The 25,900-nt window shown below is 33.2% G+C and overlaps 1 protein-coding gene across 12 annotated transcripts in view; it reads right to left on the reverse strand.

Annotated features, from left to right (window-relative positions):
- Positions 1–5,210: 5,210 nt before the first annotated feature.
- The window catches only part of LOC115217030 (echinoderm microtubule-associated protein-like 2), a 236,370-nt gene continuing 215,680 nt past the window's right edge, over positions 5,211–25,900 (reverse strand). For all 12 annotated transcript variants that reach the window (XM_036507662.1, XM_036507659.1, XM_036507658.1 and 9 more), the window contains 13 exons: positions 22,149–22,250; positions 20,802–20,903; positions 17,797–17,931; positions 16,812–16,911; positions 15,893–16,053; positions 15,323–15,448; positions 13,655–13,786; positions 12,201–12,357; positions 11,631–11,728; positions 11,429–11,516; positions 10,146–10,241; positions 9,564–9,697; positions 5,211–6,483 (listed from right to left, as the gene is read on the reverse strand). In XM_036507662.1, the coding sequence (XP_036363555.1) occupies positions 6,358–6,483; positions 9,564–9,697; positions 10,146–10,241; positions 11,429–11,516; positions 11,631–11,728; positions 12,201–12,357; positions 13,655–13,786; positions 15,323–15,448; positions 15,893–16,053; positions 16,812–16,911; positions 17,797–17,931; positions 20,802–20,903; positions 22,149–22,250 (1,557 nt within the window). In that variant the 3' untranslated portion in view covers positions 5,211–6,357. The remainder of the gene's footprint in view (positions 6,484–9,563; positions 9,698–10,145; positions 10,242–11,428; positions 11,517–11,630; positions 11,729–12,200; positions 12,358–13,654; positions 13,787–15,322; positions 15,449–15,892; positions 16,054–16,811; positions 16,912–17,796; positions 17,932–20,801; positions 20,904–22,148; positions 22,251–25,900) is intronic.

The raw sequence follows: 25,900 nt of genomic DNA on the forward strand, positions 1-25,900 counted from the left end.
GATATTTTGTTTGACCATATATTTTAGCTTTCTTAAATTCTAACCAAATGTTCAGATTATATATATATACTGTTGTAGCTATTAACATTGGTATTGGAGATGTGGTAGAATATTACACTTTGAACTTTTTGTTGAATTGCTTTAATTACATTTTAAATTTTATTCTCCTAAACTTGATTTCACATCACAATCTGGGTTGAAATGTTAGGAGTATTGTTTAAACAGCTATTTTGAGAGTTACAGCACACAATTCCTATGATTTATTTAGTAATTAATCAACACAACTGGTAATTCGGACTCTGTTCTAAAGACACCCATCTCATAGCAGTTCTGTAAAACAGGGTTTTGTGAGTTAGCTATGTTCTAAGTTAAAGCTTTCTCATGAGCTTGGCTATAGGAACTTTGAAGTATGCTCCAACAAACCAATAAATTCATTCAGCTGATTGTCTTTATCACCGTGATCGACCAGGCTATCAAATGTTGCTACACATCGCTGGTCACAATGTGTTTTGCATTGTTTTAGCCTTTAAATGACGCCACCCCACTGGCTAAGCGAGTAGGCCAACAGAAGAAAGAGTGAGAGAAAGTTGTGGCGAAAGAGTACAGCAGAGATTGCCACCACCTCCTGCTGGAACCTCGTGGAGCTTTAGGTATTTTCGCTCAATAAACACTTACAACACTCAGTCTGTGAATTACAACCGCGAGTCTGCTACCCTCACCACAGGGCCATTTTGCCTCCACTGATTTTCTTTATATTGAATTATATCCATGCACAAAATTTCATATTTTCAGTTCTTCAGCCACTTAAGTCAATGGAGACTAGATCAAAATATGGAAAACATGATATGTCAGATTATAATCAGCATGGGACACAGAGCACAAGTGAACTGAGAATGTTGATGAGCATTAAAAGCATCAGCCAAAGTGTGTAACTGCACTGATATGAACATGTGCTATTGTGCTTTAGAAAAAAGAGTGGATGAAAGAGTATTACTGATATATTGTATGGCATGCCCCAGGGTTGACATCTTTTCTCTCTTCCTACTACATAGCAATGACATACTTGCTGTTATGCCCAACAATGATACAATTCATTCATCCATAATCATGAATAACCCATGCACAGACAAGGTACCAATTCTATGAATAAAGACCTTGAAAGCATCTTACAGTGGAGATGTACTAATCTTGTCTCTTTCAAGAGCAACAAAACAAGTGTGTTCTTAAATCAAGAAAATATTTTCACACCACAACTCCCTTAACCCTTTAGCATTTAATCTGGCCTTATTCTACTTGCTTTATGTTAAAACTGACTAGACTCAACCTATCAAACCTACCCTGCAATGTCATTCTCAAAATGTACAAATACATAATTGAAATCTTGAAGCTACAAAATAATGCTTGATTAATTCAAAACAATGTGGAGAAATAAGCATTACATTCAACAAATAAATCTGAATGCTAAAGGGTTAAATATACAACTAAGCTCTCACAACTGTCCCAGATGTTGGGCCTCTAGATGAAAGCATCCATAACATAGCTAGAATTGCATCTTAACTATTAACCCTTCTCTTCAAGGGCCCAGAAGATACTTCAATCTCTTCCTGCACCCCACTCTATAATAGTCCACTGATCCTCAGCTTTCATCACACCATTTCCACTCAGGAATTCCTGATTCCCATCTTTTTCCTTGCATTCAACTCCTTCAAGCCTTGTATTAACACCTCACCCAGCCTTTCCTAAATGCCAGCCCTCTGGAATTCCCTCCCTGCAGCAATATTAACATCAATCTCACCAGTGTGGAAGGATTCGCAAAGGCCATTGACACAGTTCCTTTCTTCACATTTGATGGTAATATTTGTGTCCAATATTTCAATAAAATTGTCAATAATTAGAAAATTATAAAAATGTAAAGTTTCCCCCATTTTTAATGGTTTAAGATAACAAAAAAAAAAAAAATCAAATAATGAATAAAAAGCAGACCTATCCATCCCAAAACACGGTCAAAATAGATGTTGACACAAGAGTCACCATTGCCAGGAATGGCATGGACGAGAATGAGTGGCATTTTATTCTAGACAATATGGTTGTTGAATCCTCAAGTGGTAAAATATAACTCTAGAGTAATCTGGAGGACTGCATCGAAGGTGTTGGCTGTTTGGTCTAAAGTTGTTAATAATGGATTGCTACCATTATGGAATTGACAATTGTAATATATAGCGGCAAGGTTGATTAATATGTATTTTCAGTCAAGACTAATCAGAAACAGTAGTGATATTTTTCTTCACAACTGAAAAGAATAGTTGACTTCATAAGTAAACTGCTTGATACCTAAACTGGAGTGTGAAAACTGAAAAGTTACCTATATTCAAACTGGTGATAAGAGTTGAACAACTCTTGTAAAACTCAGTATTGTAAAGTTGTTAAATGGTAAAAAAAATAAAAATAAAAAAAGACAAAAATAACAAAGAAAAATAGAAAAAGGTCCAATATTTATATTTCATCAAATACAGCAACATTTAAAGTTTGCAAGAATATGGACACAAAATTCTTTACGAAAAAAAAAAAAAAAAAAAAAAGATAGGCATGTCCAGTTCTCATTTCTGAAATATTTCATGGCAAGATTTCTTTTATTTTTCAGTCGACAGGAGCTTCTATATATATTTCTTTTATAAATAAAATTTCAAATAGTGCAACAAAAGACTAAAAAGACATACAGTGAACTTGACAGGCAACAAGGATAAGAGGAAAATAAGATTTTGCAAGATTGTAGGATATTAGTGCAAAGTTCAAATTTTACAAAAATGTCAGAAGCAACAAACATAACAGTTTATAAGTAAAAGATTTGTAATTTTATAAATTTTTAATAATTAGTTGTTTAGAAAAGATTTGATGGTAATATTTGTGTCCAATATTTCAATAAAATTGTCAATAATTAGAAAATTATAAAAATGTAAAGTTTTCCCCATTTTTAATGGTTTAAGATAACAGTTGAGAGAAGAAATTAGCTACAAATGAATAGAAATCTGAAGACTTGTTTTTTTTTTAATTTTATTTTAAAGAGAATATTGTTTAGTATTTTGTTGAGATTCCAACTTAAATATGATGAGACAGTCTTTGATAAAATAAATCATTGATCTCCAAAAAGAAATGTTCGAAATCCGAAATAGAATTAATTTGATTTTCTTTGGAGTTTGCAAGAGTTCATTACATTTTTGTTTTGTTTTCATTTTTTAAAGAAGCCAGTAAAAATAATCAAGAAAATTGAAGATGATTTTATAAGGTTTTCATTTTAAATGCCTTTAAAAACAGAGAAAGATAATGTTGAAATCATGTATGCCTCATATTTGAACAAAATAAATTGAATAACTCCAAAGCAAATAGTTAGTTTGCAAAAGGACATCACAGTAAAATGGGAAAATTTTCAGATCATTTCATTTCATTTTTTAAACAAATTACCCCCGATTAATTTTGAAAACTGAAGTTAACTAGACAAGCATTCTAAGTCCCACTGATCCTTAGTAATTAAAGACACTGTTTATTTAATAATTATCAGCATTTTAGAACGAAAATAATCTTGTAACAATTTCTTCAGATTTGTGCAAATTCACCAAAACCCCACATTATTAATCCCATTTCAGTTTAACAGTCACACTGGCAATCCAAATTAAAATTTCCTCAGATCCATAGTATCCCCACCCAGATTAAAACTTTAATGTTGACATGTACAATTTTCCCTCCCAAATTTGGTCCAATTTAACTTGAACATTCAAAACTCTTCTTCCATCATTGGTCCAGTTTATTCATATATTACCACCCAAATTACAAATTTGATATTCTTAATTTAAAAACCCAGGTTTTGACCAAGACTCACCCATTCTGCATAAACACTTAAAACTCCAAAGTCATCATAAACAACCCACTTGGTCTTTAACTCCAACATTTGTTGTATTTTCATTAAACTGATTTCTTATAACGGCATGAAACCATAATTTTTTTAGTAACATTCATGATTTTACTTGACCAGGCTCAGGGTCAGTTTTGACATTCACTTAAATTCATCCTAGATTTTGGCAAATATTTCTTTTATTGATGTCAAAGTCAACATTGACATCAGCTCTGTCAAAGTATCAACTTTAACAACTCTCTGTTCAAATCATCTGATCTCAATATACTGATATCATTTTGACAAGACCAATTTTTGTTTGAGGGATATGGCCAATTGAATTGACTTCTGCATTACCAATATTTATTTTACTAGAAAATAGGGATGAAAACCAGCTCCTGAGGTGTAATAATGTTAATACTAATTATATAAAAGATTGTCTTTAACCTAGTGGGCCTAAACATCTTGAAATTTTAATAACGTTCAGACATTCTCTTGATGCAAGAGAAAGAGCATCCTAATCAAGCATTGCTTATTTTCCAAATACTTACCAAGATCAAAATTGTTAAGGCATTCGGTTAATTTAATTTTAAAATTAGAATTTTCAAAAAGAAAAAAAAATTAATATAACAAACATTTATACAGAAACTTCATGTAGTGGAAGTGAAACTTTAAACTTTCACTTGGAAAGTAAGAAGTGAAACATTTTTCTTGAAATCCAATTTATCATTGGTATTTTCATGTTAAAAAATCTAATCTAGAATCTATTTTGGTAAAATATCTTGAAAAATTTTCCAGATATATCAATCAAATAGTTGACTGAGTAAACTTGAAAATTTTATAAAATTTTCTTGTTTCTTTTATCAGAGATAAAATTCATTGTTTAATTATAATTCAAGATTCTAATAAAAAAAATTCTTATTTGAGCTAAGACAATCATCTATGTTGAGTATTATAAATGTTTCTGCTGATAATATTCGGTAAGCTGTACACCCAAACGAAGTACTTTCTTGAATGCAAATTCATCTAAAATATTTATTAAAATGATCCATTTTTTGAAATTTAAATGGAAGGGGAAGTGCCCAGATTGGAAAATTTAATAATATCAGAGAGGATTAAAAACAGAAGGCACAAGGTGCATTGACAACAAGGAGAGCAAAAGAAATCCAAGTAACAGGAATAGGTAGATGACTCTCTTTCTCTCTCTGTATATATATATGTGTGTGTGTGTGTGTGTATATATATATATATATATATATACATACATATACACACACACGTGTGTTTGTGTGTATGTTTTTATGGTTGATTCAAAGTATACTTAGGCATATTTCTCAGAGATTAACAAAATAAAATAAAAAAAAAGACAGGCAAAATACTTTCCCCACCACCAAGCATGAAATTGTCTGAATTAGTGTATTTCTGTCTCAAAAATCATTTGTTAATGGATTTATAAAATGAAAGTTATTTCAGTAAAATGAGAATCAAAATGAAAGTTTATTACAAGACTATTTCTGAAAGACTGTGTTTAAGATGGAAAGAAAAGGAAAAAAATGTGAATGTTGATGCTAAACATGTTGCATGAATTGTCAGTTAAACCATTACAATTTAGACATCCTTGAAATGAATGATTATCTCAATGAATTGGGGATCAACTCTAAGTATACATGCAAATAAGGTGCTGTTTATGAATCAAAATATAAGCTTGTTTTTAAATGCATTGCCTAAAGTATTATATTTTTATATAATATAATATTATTCATGTCTGTGTAAGCGTTTACTCAAACATAAAGAATAGGAGTCAAAATATCTTCATTTTGCAACAAGGCTGCACAGAAGCTTGGAGAGAAAAGATATAATAAAACTGGATATAAACAGCAGTAGCAGGAGATTGGTTTCTAGACAAGACATAATCCATCAGACTTAAAAAGCTATGTAACCAACATAGGAAAGTCAATGCCCCACAAGGGCCAGCATATATCCTTTCCATAATTAATATCATAACTTTAGCTCTGCTGGATGCAATTTATTAAATAGAACCAGGAAAAATCTGGAAGCTGTAGTTGGAATCATCTTCAACAAAGAAATCCCAAAATTTAAAAATGAAGTCCTTAACAAAAAAAAAAAACCTCCTGTTACTTCCTCGCTCTTAGTTGTAGGAAATTATGACTCACTGGATTTCACTGTGAGAGACTACAGAGGTGTCTTTAGAATAGCTAATTTTCATAGATATTTCAGCGAATTTTGTTAAGATATGTTTAATAAAACCAGCTGAAAAAAAAAAGAATTAATAATACTATGGCAACTTTAAAATAAAGTGATATAGACAATGAAAAGAGAAAGCCTGCAATTAATTGAAAGATCAGCCAAGTGCTGGGGGGAAATAAATGTAACAGTTACTGAGTTTCAACTAAATATAGAGCATTTTTCATCAGTTTTGCTACATAGTTCTTGGATTGTTACGTGTTGCTTCAGATGACACTCCATTCCAAAATAGCCATGTCCTTCCCACCAACTGAGATCAGACGAGAATCATCATGTAAGAAAGCGACATTGGTCACATGACTGCTATGACCTCCGTATGTATGTGATTTAGCCTGAAGAAGAAAAAACAACAACAAAGGTTAATGAACTTTGTTAATATTACTTTTAACCCTTTTGTTACCATATTTCTATTGAAATGTTCTGCTTTTGTTTGAATTAATTTTGAAAATAATGAAGAATTTAATAAAATGATTTCTTTAACATATTTCTGTTGATATACAGAGCTTTTGTTAAAATTAACTTTAAAATAATGAAGAATTTTATAAAATAATTTTGCTATTAAGCTGGTGTTTGGAACATATCTCAACACAAAATTTAAGGAAAGTTTTAATTTAGATCACAGTAAAACTAAGTTTATATCATAGAACAGTCTCAAGTAGGTTGATATCATAGGGGTTAAGCTGACATTTGGAACATAAATTAGCATAAATTTTCCCTGGAAGTTTTTTAGTGGCATCATATTAACACTTTAGCATGTAATCCAGCCCAAATATTCTACCTGTTTTGTGTTCAAACCAGTCAGATCCAGGCTCTTACACCTACCCTGTGATATCATTCTAAAAAAATTTTATCACATCATCAAAATTTTAAAGCTGTGAGATAATGCATGATGATTTCAAAACAGTGTAAATGAATAACCATTACATTTCACCAAGTAATCTGAATGCTAAAGGGTAAAAACAAGAAATTTGTGTCATAGAACCATGGACAGTATCAGGCGGGTTGATATCAAAAGGGTTAATATTAGTAGATTTGTAGCGGGGAGAGGGTACATTCATGCCTGTAGTCTATATGTTCTAAATCTTCTCAACTCAGTACCTCTACAGAATTCCAATTAAAACAATACTTTTATACAAGCAGAACTAACTCAGGGTAACCCAGAGGAAGAAAAAAAATTCAGCTAATAAATTTTGTTACAATTAAAATACAATCAAAGAAAAAAATTTTCTTAAATGTTGCTTAAAAATAAATTTTTATAATTTTTATAGATTATTTTCATTAATACATAGCTGCTAGAGACAATTAGAAAACGTGTTTATTGAAATGGTATTACATTTACTTACTACCAGTGTCGCCTTACTGGCACTTGTGCCCGTGCTAGTAGGGTGCCAAGAGCACCGTCCTAGCATGATCATTGCCAGTGTGGCTAACCGGCTTCCATGCCAGTGGCACCATTCGAGCGTGATCGTTACCAGCATCGCCTTACTAGCACCTGTGCTGGTGGCATGTGTAAAAAAATTTGAGCGAGGTCGTTGCCAGTATCGCCTGACTGCCCCCCCCCTTGCTGGTGGCACGCAAAAAGCACCCACTACACTCTTGGAGTGGTTGGTGTTAGGAAGGGCATCAAGCTGTAGAAACTCTGCCAGATCAAGATTGGAGCCTGGTGCAGCCATCTGGTTCGCCAGCCCTCAGTCAAAATCGTCCAACCCATGCTAACATGGGAAGCGGACATTAACGATGATGATCTATCCAGACATTTTTATATCTTCAAGACATTTTCAAGTGTTGTGTGTAGTCAACATTGTCTTGAGGATCATTTTACAACACTTCAAACCATTTCCACTTTATCTTTCACAAATTATGAGCTGAAGCAGTGTTAAGATGATAAGAGTCAAGTCAATCATAAGTGATTTTTCCAGAGGCCTTGACATTATCTGTAACAAAGGGTGTGACCAGAGACAATGAAAGATTGGTAGACTTCAATTCCCAACCTATAATTTTATTTTAATGAAGGCCAAGAAAACAGTGGATAAAACTCGTTTATTTTGCTGTGATAATGCTTATGAGGGTAAATGAAAAATTTATATGCTCTTGTTCCAGTAATGAAAGTAAAAGCAGGGGTTGAACGATTACATCATTTTCTGACACAGTCTCCTTGTTTTATGATGTACTTATTCAGCGGTCCACAAGCTTGCTTATTCCATCTGAGATTAAGGTTTTCCGTTGGTCACACAGCCATTTATGCACCACTTTCTGCGCTTCATCATCTGTAGCAAATTGACGACCTCGTAAATGATGCATGCGCAATCCAAAGTGGTGATAGTCAGAAGGGGTGAGATTTGGACTGTAAGAGGAGTGTTCCAGCAACTCAAAACCCAATTTTTCAAAGGTTTCAATGGTGTGTGTGGACATGCATTGTTGTGCAACAACAACACCAGATTTGACAATAGACTTCTTTGGTATGAATTGTTGGTTTAGTTTGTCAGCCAGTATTTCACTGTAACCAGCACTAATGACTGTAGACCCCTTTTCTGGGTAATGTTCTAGTGTAGGCCCTTTTTGTGTCCCAAAAGAAAGAAAAAAGCAGCTAGCATTACTTTTTCTGCAGAAGGATGAGTCTAGAATATATTTTCTGCTGGATATTCCAAGTGTTTTCACTTCATACTCTGCCTTTTGGGTTTTAACTCAAAGTGATGGATGCAGATCTCATCTTCCATGACTATTGTGTCCAAGGAAGCTTTGCTTACATCACTGTAGCAGTTGAGTAAGGGTTGACAGATCTCTACACAATTCTGTTTAGGCACTTCAGTAAGCTCTCTTGACACCCATCTTGCATAGACTTTACAGAAATGAAGCTTTTCATGGATGATTGTGTATACAAAACCATGACTAATTTGCAGTGAACAAGCTAACCTATTGATGGTCACTTGTTAGTTTACCAGAATCGTCTCTCAAGCTTGTTGAATCTTCACATCAGTGGTGGAGATTGATGGGCATCCTGCTCCCTCATGCTTCACGATCGTCCAGCCATGTTTGATTTTCTCAACCCACTCATACACACTTCTACATAGAAGAGCAACGTCCCCATATTGCACTGAAGGCCTGTTATATGAATTTAAGCCCTTGATGCCCTTCAGACCAAAGAAATCAGATCACTTATCTCTGTTCTTTGGTGCACACTACCAGCAGTGCAGCCAGGTTTGCTCTGTAACACAAGGAAGGAAACTGTAGCGATCAAGGTCTAACTTTGGTTATATAACAAGAGTACTATCTTTTACCATGCAAGCACTGAAGATGAAAACAGATAATTTTTTACTTCCCCTAGTATTTTCTTAATACCAGAATATTTTAGTCAAAGAATAAAAAATAATAAATTTCATAAGTTTGAAAGAGAAGTATAAGCTAAACTTACTGAAGGCTGGCTACAGGGATACTTATACAGGTTGACTTTGCCAAAATCGTCAGCAGTAGCTGCTAATTGCTTTACACTATTTGATCGACAGCTTGCATTGATGTCTGTACCATCAGCACCTTCAGGCCAGATACCTACAATGAAATAAGTTGTATAACATTTACTAAGAAACACTAACAGTAAATATGTATATACACATGTATACATGCACATATGTGTTTATTTTATATATATAATTCACACACACAGACATGCACAAAGTGAATAAGAATTTTGAATGATGTTTTTTATAAAGTTAATTAATCTGTTAAAACGTTTTTTTTTCCTTTTCATTTCATGCCTTTCTCAAATGATTGTTAAAAAATAGCTCAAACTAGGTCAATGATACATGAAAATAAAAACCGGCAACTAGTGTCGCAATGTGAAAAGATTTTATTTTATTTATTATTTTATTTTTATCAGAATTCTTTGATTTCAACGTCAAAGTATCTTGAGAAGTGATTGTGAATCAGTTGCAAAATAAAAATGAGTAAAGTATAAATAATAATAATAATAAAGGAAAAGACAAAAAATTTAAATTACCTGCAAGATTGAAAGTTAAAGTACAAGTGCTGGTTTGCCATTCAAGTTCCCGGATAGCATTTGGGCTAATCAACTGCTTGCAAGTAGATGCTGTCCCTGTAACAGAAAGGTAGGTTTTAATTAACTATAAATTTATACTGAAACAATTGTATACCCAAGCAACAATGGACACTACAACTGCTTATGCATTTGATTGATTGGTTTATAAATTGATTGATTGATTGATAGCCAGAGAGATTTATGGACACACACACACTGATACACAAGGTATCAGTTGAAGCCTACAGAATAGTAGACACAGAGCACATAAAGCGGAACTAGACACACATAACAGTATGAAGATGCTCGGGTATTGCCCTGGTTGTGGTTGCTAAAATAAAAAGTGCACACATGCACATACACAGCAACTGCATACATACATGCACCCACATATGCACATTTTATAACTACGAGGGCTGATCAATAAGTATCCAGACTGTTGCCATAGTAATGAAGCTAAAGCACGTAGAATGAAGCTGCTTGGCAAAGATTGACCTTGAACTCCGTTGTGCATGTTCACTAAGTTTTAACATTCAAGCTCAGTTCTGCTGTTTACAGCAGTGCTTGGAAGAAAGATGTGTAACATGTGATTGTCACATTGACCATGACAGAGAAAGTTGTCATGGCAACACCAACTCAGAGGCCTATGCAAAGTTGCAGAAAGTGTATGGAGAGGAGTGTATGAGTCGCACATGAGTGTACTACTGGTTCAGACATTTCCAAGACAGCCAAAAAATGTCGATAGTGATGAATGTTCTGGGAAATCCGCAACCAGCAGAACTGAGAAAAACATCACAGATGTGTGTGCGGATGTGAAGGGAAATCATTGAATCACCATCCATGAGTTATCAGAAAATGGGCAGATTAGTTATGGTTCAGTTCAGTCCATTATCACTGAAGATTTGGGTATGAGACACATGTCTGCCAAGTTTGTACCAAAACTTGCTTTCAGCTGACCAAAAAGACACTCGGGTTTCAGTTGCACAAGATTTCCTTTTAGGCCACTGAGTAGGTATCGACAAGCTTTTGGCAAAATTTGATGCAGATTTTCTGCTCAACTTTCTCTGTCATGGTCAATTTCAAAGAAGATCAACTACTTGAGAAAAATGGATCAAATAAATAACAAGAAAGGATGAGATGTGAAACCTCTTTTTGTGTGCTAAAATTGTCTTTCCATATATACAAGTTGGTATTAAAAAGATTTGCGAGATATACAATGAATCCAAGTGGTAACAGTTACTTACAAAAAAGAACTTCATAGTCTCCCGAGTTGCTCTGAATATACTGACTGTTAACTGACCAATCTATATGAGTGATAAAACTGGAATGACCCTATAACGAAACAAAAGATTAAAAAAAAAAGGAAACATAAGAACATTATTTCTAAATAAAATAAGGTACATATACTAAAATTTGGATCTAGGATATTAGATAAATATAACTTACGGTGCATTTTCCAATTCGGCTATATTTGCTGCCACTCTCAGATACATGATGAATGTATATACTGTTGTCACGGGACCCAACAGCCAAAAAATTACCATCTAAGTACAAATATATATGTAAATTTTTAGAGTCTTTCAAAGGCATTATTTTCAGATAAACAAACTGATTTTAAAAAGTAGTTATGAATTAATAATAAAAAACAGGCATTTCATCAAAGCTTCAAGATATTTGAAATGTTTTCAACATCTCTGCAATTAACTACCTACAATATTACAGACAATAACAGTTTCTTTTAATAATGCTTCCAAAATTGAAATAAATAAGAAAGAGGTTATTTGGAAAATTCATTACTCTTGAGTTGAAAAGAGTTGTTGGGTTCAATGAGAAGAGTGTAATTATGACTAAGGAAATATGTTGCTTGTAATTATATGTTTAGGTGAGCTGTTTTTACATATGTTTAGATATAACACTGGGTTTAATGATGTAGATGAAGTATATATATGTTTAAACAAACAACATATTGAAATATATCAAATTCAAGTTCAGCTGGGTTGAAAAATTGGAAATTACCTGGTGAAAATCTAACACATTCAATTTGTTCAGAACCATCACAATGGGTGGTAATAATTTCTCGTGTGGTCAGGTCTAATACTAGCCAACGTCCGGTCTGAGTGCCGATTACAACTAAGTGACCATCTGGATGGAAACAGCAACAATGAGCAGACTCCTGAAAAGAAAAAAAAAACATTATTATTAAGGCAACAAGCTGGAAGAATCGTTAGCATGCCAGGTGAAATGCTTAGCGGAATTTCGTCTACCGCTATGTTCTGAGTTCAAATTCCGCTGAGGTTGACTTTGCCTTTCATCCTTTCGGGGTCGATAAATTAAGTACCAGTTATGCACTAGGGTCGATGTAATCGACTTAATCTGTTTGTCTGTCCTTGTTTGTTCCCCCTGTGTTTAGCCCATTGTTGGTAGTAAAGAAATAGGTATTTTGTCTGTTGCTACGTTCTGAGTTCAAATTCTGCCGAGGTCAACTTTGCCTTTCATCCTTTTGGGGATGATTACGCACTGGGGTCGATGTATCGACTTAATCCCTTCCCCCAAATTTGAGGACTTGTGCTTCCAGTTGAAAGGATCATTATAATAATAATAATAATAATTATTATTATTATTATATATAGATATAAAACTGAATATCTATGAATTAGAACTAAGACAGTAAACTACATTAGTAATGCAATAAGAGAAGCATGTTCTAAATTGAACTTCAAGCAACAATGTTATTCAAGGAGAGGTTATAACCAAATCACAATACTATTGGTGCCAGTTCTTACTTGAGCATAAAATAGTTGAAATGATATAAAACTAAGTCTCTTGAATAAACAGTGTTGGTCTATTGCACTTCTTGTAAACAACAATAATATCAATTACAATATACCAAAGACAGAGTCAGGAATAAAGTGTCTATTCATCAAAAGAACAATGTTCAAAATATAGCAGTTGTTAAGAGATTATTAAAAAAGCCAAGAGACTGAGTTAAAATGCTGTTTGAAGAATACTTAAATTAACCCTTTAGCATTCAGATTATTCTGTCCAAGGTAATGCTTAATTATTTTATTTGCTTTGAATTAATCATGCATTATTGAATGTGCAATCATGAGCATCATTTCGTGTGTGTGTGTGCATTTTTTCTGCAAATTGTATTCAATAAAGATTTTCAATGCTGATCAAAAATGACCACTAAGGTTCTTGTAAGAAGTAAGAAATGTTGGTACTACTAGTGTTAAAGAAATTCTAAAAATATTCTTCAATATATTAGGTTGTCCCAAAAGTTCATAAACACTTGCGAAAATTGAATTTTTACTCGCCAAGTACGAACAAAAACAACAAAAATTATTCCTCAAAATAAAGACCATTATTTTCCAAGACTTTCTACGAACTTTTGGGACAACCTTATATTAAATATAAAAAAGAAAAGTTATGATAAAAGTTGAAAAAAAGAAAAAAGAAAATCAACTTACATTGACTTCTTTACTCCAGACAACTGTATGAGATAAACTGTCCCAAAGATAAACATGCTTATCATAACCGCAAGTAAGAAATTGATTTTGAGTTGGATGAGGATATAATGCCCATAATTCATCAGTATGACCCTACATAAATCAGAAAAAATAGGTAATTTAATAAATGGATAGACAGGTAGAAAACCAGATGCATGCATGATGAGCATTAGCAAATAAATGAACAGCAAAATAATTTAAAGATGGGAAGATGATAAAGATCTGCAGATAGACACAGACCATGTTGACGGGGTAATAAGGGACATGCAGATACTTCTTTACAGATCCAAGTGGATATATTTGACAAAGTTTCCAGATGTGTGTATATACATACATAAACAGGTGCCACAGCATGGCCACAGTCAAATGACTGAAACAAGTAAAAGAATAAAAGAATATATGTGTTTGCACACACATATATAAACATATTGTTGGCATCCTTTTGTCTTGGGAGATCAAGCCTGGTTTTTACATTTCATGTCCTCTCCAGTTTTGTGCAAGCCTGGGCTAGATGTAAGAAAATCCAGGCAGATCAACCTGGATGTGGCCAATAAAAAAGTGTGCTGATCCTTCAGCTTATCAAAAGTATCAGAGAAAAGATACAGCGAAATCCTCACTGTTCTGTCAGAAAAACTGGCTGCCACAGCAAAAATAAGCTGAACATTGATGTATCAAGTGCTGAAGGAGGATCCCAGGACCCATCCCTACAAAATGATCTGCCATCAGAAGCAAGTTTAAAAAACCATGAGACTGTTGAGAAGTCATCTTATCCTACGTCAGATTGAAGGAACATTGCCCAACCTGGTGTTTATTGATGAAAAGGAATTTGACATCAAACAGTCAGTAAACCACCAAAATAACCAACTTTGGGGTGTATCTGGCTCTGCCAAGGGTAGATCAACATTAAAATCCAGTCAGTCAGTTATGATTTGGGCAACTGTAGCAGCCACTGGAAGGTTTCCCCTTGTGTCTGTGCCCTCAAGTGTTAAAATTAACACCCAGCAATACATAAGTAACATTTTGGAAGCTGAACTGCTTCCATGGGCGAATGAGCACTTTCAAGGCACACCTTGCAGCCTCCAACAGGACTCAGCACCAAACAGACACAACACTGAAGTCAGAAAAACATTCCGTCATTCATAGGCAAGAACATATGGCCCTCCAGAAGCCCCAATCTCAACCCATTGAATTTTGGAGATGAGCACTCCTCATGCTTCGCTTGATGCTCTGAAGGCAAAACTGCACCAGGAATGGGCTTTGATTCTGCAAAAACAGCTGTGTGTGAAGTATTCGTACCTAGACTTAAGGCTGTGGTTCAAAACAGAAGTGGTAATATTGAATAAATGTAGTGTCATAATTGTTTCCTTTACCATTTCATTGCAATGCTTGAACACAAAACCTAACAATATTCTGCTTTGGCAAAATTGAAAAAAGTAGGTTGCCTTAATTTTGGGACACTCTGTATGTACACACACATACACAAGATATATACATATATGTATAAAATGTATTTTGATAAATTATTCTATTGAACTTTATGGTGAAGCATATACAAAATTCTAAAGGTGCATTTAAAAATAATTTTCATCAAAATATATTGTGTAATTGAATATATTATAATCAATTTACCTGTACAATTGGGTTAAACTTGAGATATACAGTTCCTTGAAGAATACAGTTTCTAGTAGTTCCAACTAGAATGAGATTGCCTTTACCCTGACTTAATGTTCTTACTGGTCCAAACTGTTCAGGTATCTAAAAACAAGCAAAATATTTAGGTAGCTTAGTAATAAAATATTGCTTAAGATTTCTTTTAAGTTTTGCATAAGTTTTTCCATTCTAACATGGTGAGGATGCTTTTAGCAAATGAGGACATTTTGCATATTGCTGGACTAAATGCTTGTCACAGTCTGATGCCCTTCTTACAAATTATTTAACTGAGTAAAGAAGAGTGAAACAGGATAGCTATGCAGATAGAAGCAATCAAATGTACCTTCCCATGTCAAAATGAATATAATGGCATCAATAATAAGATTTATGTTCATAGCCACACTAACCTTACAATTACTGCCTGCTTCTCTCCACAATCAATAAAAAAAATTTTGTGGATTCATAAGTAATATTTAGAAACTGTAGACAGCTGATTAGACAGAAAAACTACACCATTACTTTGATAAAAACATAATCATTAAAACTAACCTCTGTCAGATTGCCAGTTTGTTTGTAAGAGTTACCATCCCATTCAACAATACGCCGATCTTTCCCACCACCAGATAGTAGTAGACCATTCTTTAAGACACATAATGAAAACACCCCTCCTTCATGAGCTCCAAGGATTGCTTGACTGATTCGGTTACCTCCTAGAGAAAAAAAATATGCAAGTATATTATCAAAGAAACTTTATAAGCAAGGTGTTATATGGAAACATTTTAGTACAAAGCAATGCTAGAGTTGAGGTAGGATAGCATCCACAAGTAAGTTACTGAAGCCTGTAGAAACAACCAAATTATTGTAAATAATAACTACAATAGTCTACTGAATCCTAAACTCAGTATATCAACTAGAAAATTGCATATTAAAAAAGCATTTAACAGGAATAAGTATATATTACTAACTCATTTTCTCACATTCAATGAAATACTCAACAAAACTTAGCCTGTTTAATTTGAAAAAAAATCAAACAACAGCTGCTGAATGAATTTTATATACCATGAATGAATTATATACCAGTTTAATACTGGTATATAGCAAGGATATTTTCACTTAAGTCTCAACCTTCACATCATAAAGACCCTATGCACTATCTCTTCTCAATGGACGAAATAAACATCCACAACATCCTAAACCTTAGCATCACAATATATATATATATATATATATATATATATACACACACACAAACATATAGATTTGAGTGTGTGTGTGTGCACAAATTTGTGTGTAGGTGACAGGAGAGCCATATATTTACAACAAACAAATGAAGAGAAGAACTACCTGACAGCTCTAATCCACATTAAAATATCCTAGAATCCAGGTTTCATAAAACAAATTGACAGTTTCAAAGAACTTCACTATGAAAACAGAAATTTTCCTCAATCACAACAAATTAGAAACTTACCCTTACACCAAACAAATATATTCCCATTAGAATCTCCTGATAACACATCCCCATTATCAGCAAATGCTAGGCACAAAATGTATTTTGGTTTTTCATGTTTCTGAAAGGGAAAATAAAAGTTTTAATTAGTGAGTTAGTTAATGAGAACAGATTCTTCTTAAAAGTCATTCCAACCGTTGTTGAGAGAGAGAGAGAGAGAGAGAAGGAGGGAGGGCAAGTGAGCTTCAGCCAGCTTTACGCAAACAAGCTCATTGTGTAAGTGGAGCAAATGGTACATTAAACCAGCTTTTTATCATGAAAGGATGACCCAATAACTTAAAAGATATAGTCTCGGTTTTAAAGAGAAAAGTAAGTTTACTGAAAGAGCTTTGGCTGTTACACCAAGTAGGCCAAATAATTATATAGATGATCTCCTGCTAGCTAAATATATTTCAGTAAATGAGTTACATTGATCTTGAAACTGCTAAAACATTTGAACTCAGATTGAAAAATCTTAGTTGAGCAACTAAAATTTTCAAATTACTCCAATAAAATTGAAATATTATTTAAAATGTATGTTCCCTACATTGATACAAGGCTACACTTTTTCAGAGGTTGAGCTTGATATCTAAACTGATCCACAAAAACTTATTTTACTGACTGGTTGCATAAAGGATAAATTTGACTTAGATAACATTTCAACTCAATATAGAAAAGTTTCTGCCACAATCATCACCTTTGAAGAATATTGAGTGATAATCAAAGGTGAGAGGAAATGTATCTATACTATAATTGAGAAAGATGATTATTAATTAGTTGGAATTAATGTGAGCTAAAAGAGTTATTTAGTTATAATAGTTATTTATTTTAATTTATTTTTTAGGGTTTAAGTTTATTCAAAGACTTTTTGAAAAAGAATTTTAATATAATTTGAAAAAAATAAAAGAGATACTTTAAGATCTTTTTAAATACAAATCTTGAATTTACTTCACCAAAATTAACTTACATCAAATATTCCCATCTTTTTGGTTAATGCACCACTTTCTAAAGTCCAAAATGAAATATGACTTTTGCCACATGTGACAATAGTGTTTTTCTCTGACGGATGGAATTCAGCTGATAGCACAGTTTCGGTTGAACTCTGATAATGAAAAGGGGAAAACTTCATTAAAATTCAAGAAGCAGAAATTTTACATTTTTTTGCAGACAAAGCATTATTCATTTAATTAAAATTTCTTGAAACAATAAGGCATATGTATGCAATTTTCAAAGATATATAGTCAATATTATATTATATATTTAAAGGATATAACATTACATATTTAAAAGACAGACGATATTATATACATAGTTGATATTATCATATATATGTAGTTGATATACTAATTAAGTTGTAACCAATGCAATACCTGTCTCTACTGTATTTTACTGTGATACCTCACATAATAAACAATGAACATCAAAATTGTTTTTATTTTAAAAAACCTCCTTTAAAATATAAAAGTATCCTTGGTACATTTGAAAATAAGAGTTGGATAAATTTATGTCCCCAAAAATTTGAATATCTGATCCATTAAGACACAAAACTAATACAGAAAAATTTCAAAAGTAAATTTTATACAAATTTCAGCAAAATAGTTAAACAAGTCATTGGCAAGATTTACAGGTGCATTCCTGAATTTTGAGACTTTTTCCAGGAGAAACATTTATTTCAAAGAAGTAGAAAACTCTAATATCCTTCAAAGTACAATCCTCTCTGACTTCAGTGCATTTGTTGTAGCAGTCCCAGCCACTTCGTGAAGGCCTCGTGCAAGTCCTCCAAAGTGAAAGTGTCCAAGATACTTGTCACAGCCTCCTTCGTCTTCTCTGTGTGTTCAAAACAACTGACCCTGAGGTTCTCCTTCAGCTTGAAGAGGAACAACCAAGTCACTGGGAGCAAAGTCTGGACTGCAGGGAGGGTGAGGGATAGTTTTGATGTCCATCTCTTAAGTAGTTGGTTACAAGGATGGGATTGTGACCTGATGTACTGACCTGATGCAAGTGTCACTGATCCAAGTGGAAGAGCCCCAGCCTTTTGCAATGAAATCTCTTGCTGAACTCATTAAAAAGTAAAAATACTTTTGTTGATTGTCTGGCCAATGGGAACCTAGTGGATGTAGATGATGCCCTCTGTCAAAATAGATCATCTCAAGCTCCCCAGTGGACTTGCTTTGCCTGGCCTTCTTGGGTCTCAGAGAGCTAGGATGCTTCCATTGGCACTTGCCCTCTTGATCATAACAGTAGATCCAGCTTTCATTACAGGTCACCAGAGACTCAAGTACTCTTGGATTGGAGATAATGAGTTCAACTATCTCCCTGCTGTCACCAATATGTCTTCCCTTCTGTTTGTCAAACTTTGCACATGTTCAGACCTTCATGAATAATTCTGTGTACAGTTGCCATACCAACTCCAAACTGTATACCTTTATGGACATGACAGTCTTTCTCCAGAAAATTGAAAATTTTCTCAACCAACTCTGATATTCTGATGCCCCTCTCCTTCCCACACCACTCATTATCTCTCACCTCTTTACCATCCTTGAACTACTTAGGCCAGTAAAAAAAAAAACTGATGCTCAGCTCATACAAGTTAATCCATAAGCTGCCTGGAGTAATTAAAGAGTTTCTGTAGCATTTTTTCCCTTGTTTAACACAAAATTTTATTGCATAGAAAGCTTCCAAATTGTTTTCACATCCTGACTGCATTCTACAAATTAGTCAGCTGTGGCAAGCAGCATTTAGTAAGCTGTCTCCTTCAATATGGATTTTAAAAAATGTTTGCAGGTCAGCTTATTAGATGTCTAGTCTGAGACCCCCTTCGGTCATGACTGACCATGGGATTGCACCTAGAAAGTTACCCTCCCACGCACAAGCCCGGGCAAGGTTGTTTATGGAAGACCAGCAGTCGCCCATGCATACTGGCCTCTCCTCTCCACGCCACCAATGTTATCCAAAGGAAAGGCAAAGGCCGATACAGCTTGGCACCTGTGACGTTGCAACTCATTTCTACAGCTGAGTGAACTGGAGCAACATGAAATAAAGTGTCTTGCTCAAAAACACAGCACGCAGCCCAGTCCGGGATTCAGACTCACAACCTCACGATCGTAAGCTCGACGCTCTACCACTGAGCCATGCGCCTTCACATGTATAGTAATGATATACTAAAATTACAATAATATGGGACAGAAAAAGTCTCAAAACTTCTGGAATGCACCTTGTAGTAGACTTAAAGTTACTCTGAAGGTTAGAGAGGGTTGTTGGCTGGGTTGCTTGCCAATTTTATTCATGCTTGTCTTGAGGCTGCATTTGTTTCTTTCTACATTTCCAATATCACCATCACATCCTTCAAATTCAATCACCACGTTGCTGCAACTGACAATAAAGAATATCATGCAGCTTTAGTTACCTGCATGATCTTGTCAATAATTCATGTCCCCTAGATTAATCCATGAAAAATCATGTAAATTAAAATTCAATCCTTATTCACCTTCAATTTAATATGGAACAGGGTAGAAGCAATATGAATGCTACCATTTTATTAATCAAACTGCTTTATAGCAGTGGTTCTCAATTGGAGCCCATATGATCCCTTGGAAGTCCATATAAGATTGGGGGGGGGGTCCACACTAGCAAATTAGTAAACTGGAGATCCACAGTAGTATTTTAAGTGTTAATGTAAAATTTTGACTTAAATGTATCTCTTGTAAGAAATAGCTAGGTTTCTTTCTCTTAACATTTTACATAGTTGAACCTACACAAGTTAATGTGTGAATAACAAAATAAGAATTTTGAGAAAAAGTATCTATAAAACTGGTTTGTAAACAATGAATGTCTAAGGGGTCCACCAGAATAAAAGAGTAATCAAAGGGACTGTAGATAAAAAAATTGTTGAGAACCATTGCTTTATAAGGTGAATATTCTTTCTTAAAACTACAAGCCAACTTTACCATACCACCAGTGAACCAATGTTACCTTAGTTTCTGTGACTTTATGTGCCTTCTCTTTACTGATGTCCCACACAGAGATTACATGCTCATTAGCCTCATCCACTGCAACAAGATGTTGGCCTCCATCCTACAAAAAAAAAAAAACAAACAAACATGTCAATTAGAACATTTTTTTCTTTTTGACAAATCCTAAAAAATATTTACACATCAAAACAAAATCTTTGTAAGAAAGAAAACAAACAGTCATTCTATTGTTCTTTAACTCTTCTTCCATTTTCCAGACTTTCTTTGTTCCTAATTATATCAGCCAGCAGATTAGTAAAATCATCAAAATTATCACAGAATCAGACAAAATGCCTTGTGGTATTGATTACAGTTTTACATTGTGAATTCAAAGTCAACTTTGTCTTTCTTCTACAGTTAATAAAATCAAGTACCAGTCAAGTAATGAGGTTGATTTAATCAATTAACCCTTTCATTACTGTATTTATTGAGATGCTTTATGTTTCTTTCAATTACTTTAAATATAACAAAGAATTTAGTAAAATAACTTCATTCAACTAGTGTTAGGAACATAAATTGTGACTAAGGTTTGGTGGAAGATTTTAATTCAAAACTTAAGAAAACAAGACATTTGTACAACAGAGCTAGAGCCAATTTCAGCTGGGTTGGTAACGAAAGGGTTAAAACCCTACTAACAATATTATTCACACTACTGACAGCATTCCTGTACATGGCTTGGATGGCTCTCACCAACCATAAATGCCAAGCACAGTGGTTTAGTTTTGGCTTAATACTTCTCCTGCAGTTGCTTTACTAGAAGGAGAGCATCAGAAGTGCTTATCTCTGATACAAAACCAAACTGCATTGTATCTAATTCTCTTCCTAATTAGTTGAGCTATGTCCCTTTCTGTAAGCCTCATGACTTGGTTCAGCAATTTGATACTTCTGTAGTTAGTTCTCTCTAAGGCATCTCCTTTACTCTTGTAACAGATGACTACAATACCAATTGTTGGGTATGTTCCTGAACTATTTGATTAACTATATGGGTGACAAGGCTGTGTTTCATTCTTCAAGATATTTTAAACACCTTACTTTCCAAGTAATCCATAAACTATACATTCTATAGTTATGTAAATTTCACAATTAAACTTTGCTGTGACACCAAGTTAAAAAAATGAATCTCAGTGAAATCACATGCACAGGAGTTAAATGCTTTCAGATTTAATGCAAAGTAACCTGTGTATATATATATATATATATATATATATATATATATATATATATATATATATATATATAATATATATATATATATATATATATATAAAGTGAGAAAATACAGGTAATGAAGGCTTTTGTTTTAACTTACCAGCTTCGAAAAAGACAAACAGCATACAGCTCTTTCAAAGTCACCAATGCCAATAACCATTAAGGTTGTAAGACGCACCGATTCCCAGATACGAATATGAGGCTACAATGTAATCAAAAGTCTAGGTTATAAAATTTTGAATTCATAGGACAAGAATAATCTTTCAGAGAAAAATGGTAAAAAATTAAAAACAATTCAAGTGTTTATTATCACAGTTCAGTTACAAATAACTTAAGACAGTTGAAACTAAATTGGCAGGAGATAAACTTCAGTCTGATTTGCCTGAAACTCTACACAAGAAAAGAATATCTGCAAGAGATTGCACTCAGTTTTCATAATATACAACATAATAAAGTAAAATTTAAATTACATATAGAACATCATCATAACAATAATATCTGGAAATATATACTGCTGCAAATATTTATTTAAAAAAAAAAGACTTCATAAGGGTTTTGCTAAATAGTATAATGCAATGTCAAGTTATAGGATTCATATCCCCATTTTATCAGGTGGTTAAAATTTAATGAAGTTTTTGCAGACAAAAAATTTATCTAAAATACTGTCGATCCAATTGAGTTCAAGATGAGATGGCATCTGTTATAATGCCCTTAATAGAATGGTACAGTTATGCATTGGATGTATGGTTTTATGTATCTGAAGAGGCCTCCTTCAAGGTGATATGATCTGCATTGGTAATTAGGGATATCAGTTGTCATGCCTTGTGGTTGTAAAACTTTTACCTAAGCAATCACAATCATAACATCATCTGTGATGAGGAGCTGGCTAAATTTACAGGTAATTATAGAAAGATAATTAATTCTCTTCAGGTTATATAATGACTATTGGAAAGTGAGTACCTATATTTTAGTGATATATTTAACATCTATAGAGCAGAACTGAAGACTACAGATTAAAAGACAAAAAGTTATCTTATTTTTATATCTTTTTATCATTAGTTTGTTATTTTTACTGTAAAATCGATATGTGTTTCAGAAAATTTCTGCCAAATTAATAATAGTTTTGATGCCAAAATCTTTGTTAAATATTGAAATACTGATATGCTAATAACTGTATTGCTAAGACTTTCATATACAAAACAGTTAAGTTGAAGGTAACCTAATTAAGTTTTTAAGTCTTGTACTGCAGATATCTGCAGCTGGCACCAAATCCCGACCAACATTAAATCACAGTAGACACAGTGTTGTTATTTTTAAAGGTCAACAACTAGAACTAAGCACTTTTCCCAAGAGAGAAAGTTTAACCTCATTTTAGAATGAACTTTTTGTTTGTCCTATGTGTGATATTTTTCTGCGTTTTGTTAAGTAAATTTCTCTAGATTTTTCTTCCTTTGACTTTAATGGTGACTGATATCCTAGTGCATGGTAAGTTAGAATTCAGTGTCATTATCTATTAATGATTTTTTTCAATTAAGAAATCAATTTCTTGTAAATATATGTGAAAATAATTGCAGCATGGAAGGTGTTTATAAGCCATTTAAGAAACACACAAAATCCGTTAGATTCACTTCAACATTTCAATTTAATTTGTCAAAATATTTTCATCGTTTTGAAACTGCGACCTGTTCACTGACAAAATTCCATGCTGCATCTCAGGTCACTTGCTATGCAAGTACATCTCCATAATATGTGAAAATGTTTATGCATATATCAACTTCATTGTATTCAACCTACTTATCACCAAAAAGTCAACAATAGGTAAAAACTACATTCACTATTGATACCAACAACCACTGTAACATATCAATAAATTTCATCCAGATTCAAGCAATAATTTATATTTTTAAGATTCTTAAACTAGGATATCTTTAGGTTTTGAAGAGATTTCGACAGAGAAAGCACAACAGAACTTTAAGAGTTAATCATCATTTTTGATCCATTAAATAACACTTGTACTGATTTTTAAAAAAACAAAAAAAAAAACCTTAGCTTAATGGTTACTTTTGGCATCAAAATGTAAGGAAAACAATTCTTAAATTTAAATTAAATTCCAACCAAAGCCTAAAATAAACAATGTCTATGTTACAGATTAAATAAAAATGCATTTTTACCTAATATCAATTCAAACCTGATAGAACACTGCAAACATGATTTTAAATTAAAAACATACGTAAGCATGAGTGTGTGCAGTATGCTATGTGTGTGTGTGTGTGTATATATATATATATATATATATATTATATATATATATATAATATATATATATATATATATATATATATATATATATATACACACACACACACACACTATTTTAAACCACAAATTACAATACACACACATAATATGGACTTGCAGAAATACAAATATCATTATTGTTGGATTATTACAATTAGTCACTGACACCAAAAGCCTATTTTTTTGCAGAGGAAATATAGCATATTTTCACTTAATACAAATGACAAGTAGCTCTGTACTAAATAATAAAAAGTATACTTACATCAGTAAAATATAAGAGAGACAGACAGAAAGAAAGAGACAGTGAGAAGAGAGGGCTATAGAAAATAGTTTCTATCTACAGTAATGAACTGAAACCTTGCCCTTCATGTTTGGGTTAATAATAATAATAAAAATATCAATCGAAGATGTTGGACTGGTGCAACTGTAGATTCCTTGTAGTCATTGTTCTGATTTTGCATTCCAATTTCCAACGATAGACTTTATTGCCTGGTTTAACACCACAACCTGGCATCCTGGTTGAAGATACTTTCCTCCTATCAGTCCCAGATGTCATATAAAGTACCTCCCCTCTTCACTAAAATATTTTAAAATAATGATTTCTTTCCTGATAATAACAAAATTAAAGTAAAAGAGATAGAGGTTATATGGCAAACACATCACTCTGACTGGAAAAAAAGTTGAAAAGAGCTGTTGGATTCAATTAGAAGGGTTTAGTACAGTTAATGTGTGTAATCATGACTGTAAAGAAATATGTTGCTTGTAATTATATGTTTAGAGAGCTGTTATTACATGTGTTTAGATATAGCATTAGGTTCAATGGTGCAGACAAAGTATATAAGTTTAAACAACAAATTTAAATATATTAAGTTGAAGTTCAGCACAGTAGAAAAATTGGAAACAACCTGGAGAAAATCAAACACATTTATCATAACACCATTCTGTCTTCAGTGATACTGAAGCAACCAACTTATGCAGAACTGATGAAGTAAATCCTCACACACGAAACTTTGGGTACTATGGACATCATTTAATAAATTAAAACCAATTTAGCAGTAGGAACTGATACAGATTCTTTGCTAATATCTCGAAGGGATCCAAACAATTTGCACATGCTCTTGCTCATCCCTGGAGAAATTCACCGGACTGAGGTTTTATTCCAGCACATTTTTTTGTTCCAGCCTGTATCCTCAATTTATCATAGTGAATTACCATTGAATCTCACTAACTTCTTGCATCATTAAAGTATTCAAGAGGATGGTGATCTCAAAACTGGCTTTCTAAAAAGAAATCTCTGATCCCAACCAAAGTGGTTTTCATGGTAGAAGAGACTGCCTAACACAACTTCCAAACTACTTTGATGATATTCTTAATGCTCAGAGGAAGTGTTCTGACACATCATTTATCTTGACTTCAGAAAAGCTTTGAACAGAGTTGACCATAGAATTATAACAAAAAAAATTATCTAATATTAGCATCCTGACAAACACGTTTCCTGATAAACAGAACCCAACATGTTGTGACTGTTAGAATTTACTGATGACCAGTAAAAAT

This window comes from Octopus sinensis, linkage group LG11 (genome assembly GCF_006345805.1).
Source record: "Octopus sinensis linkage group LG11, ASM634580v1, whole genome shotgun sequence".
NCBI classification, from domain to species: domain Eukaryota; kingdom Metazoa; phylum Mollusca; class Cephalopoda; order Octopoda; family Octopodidae; genus Octopus; species Octopus sinensis.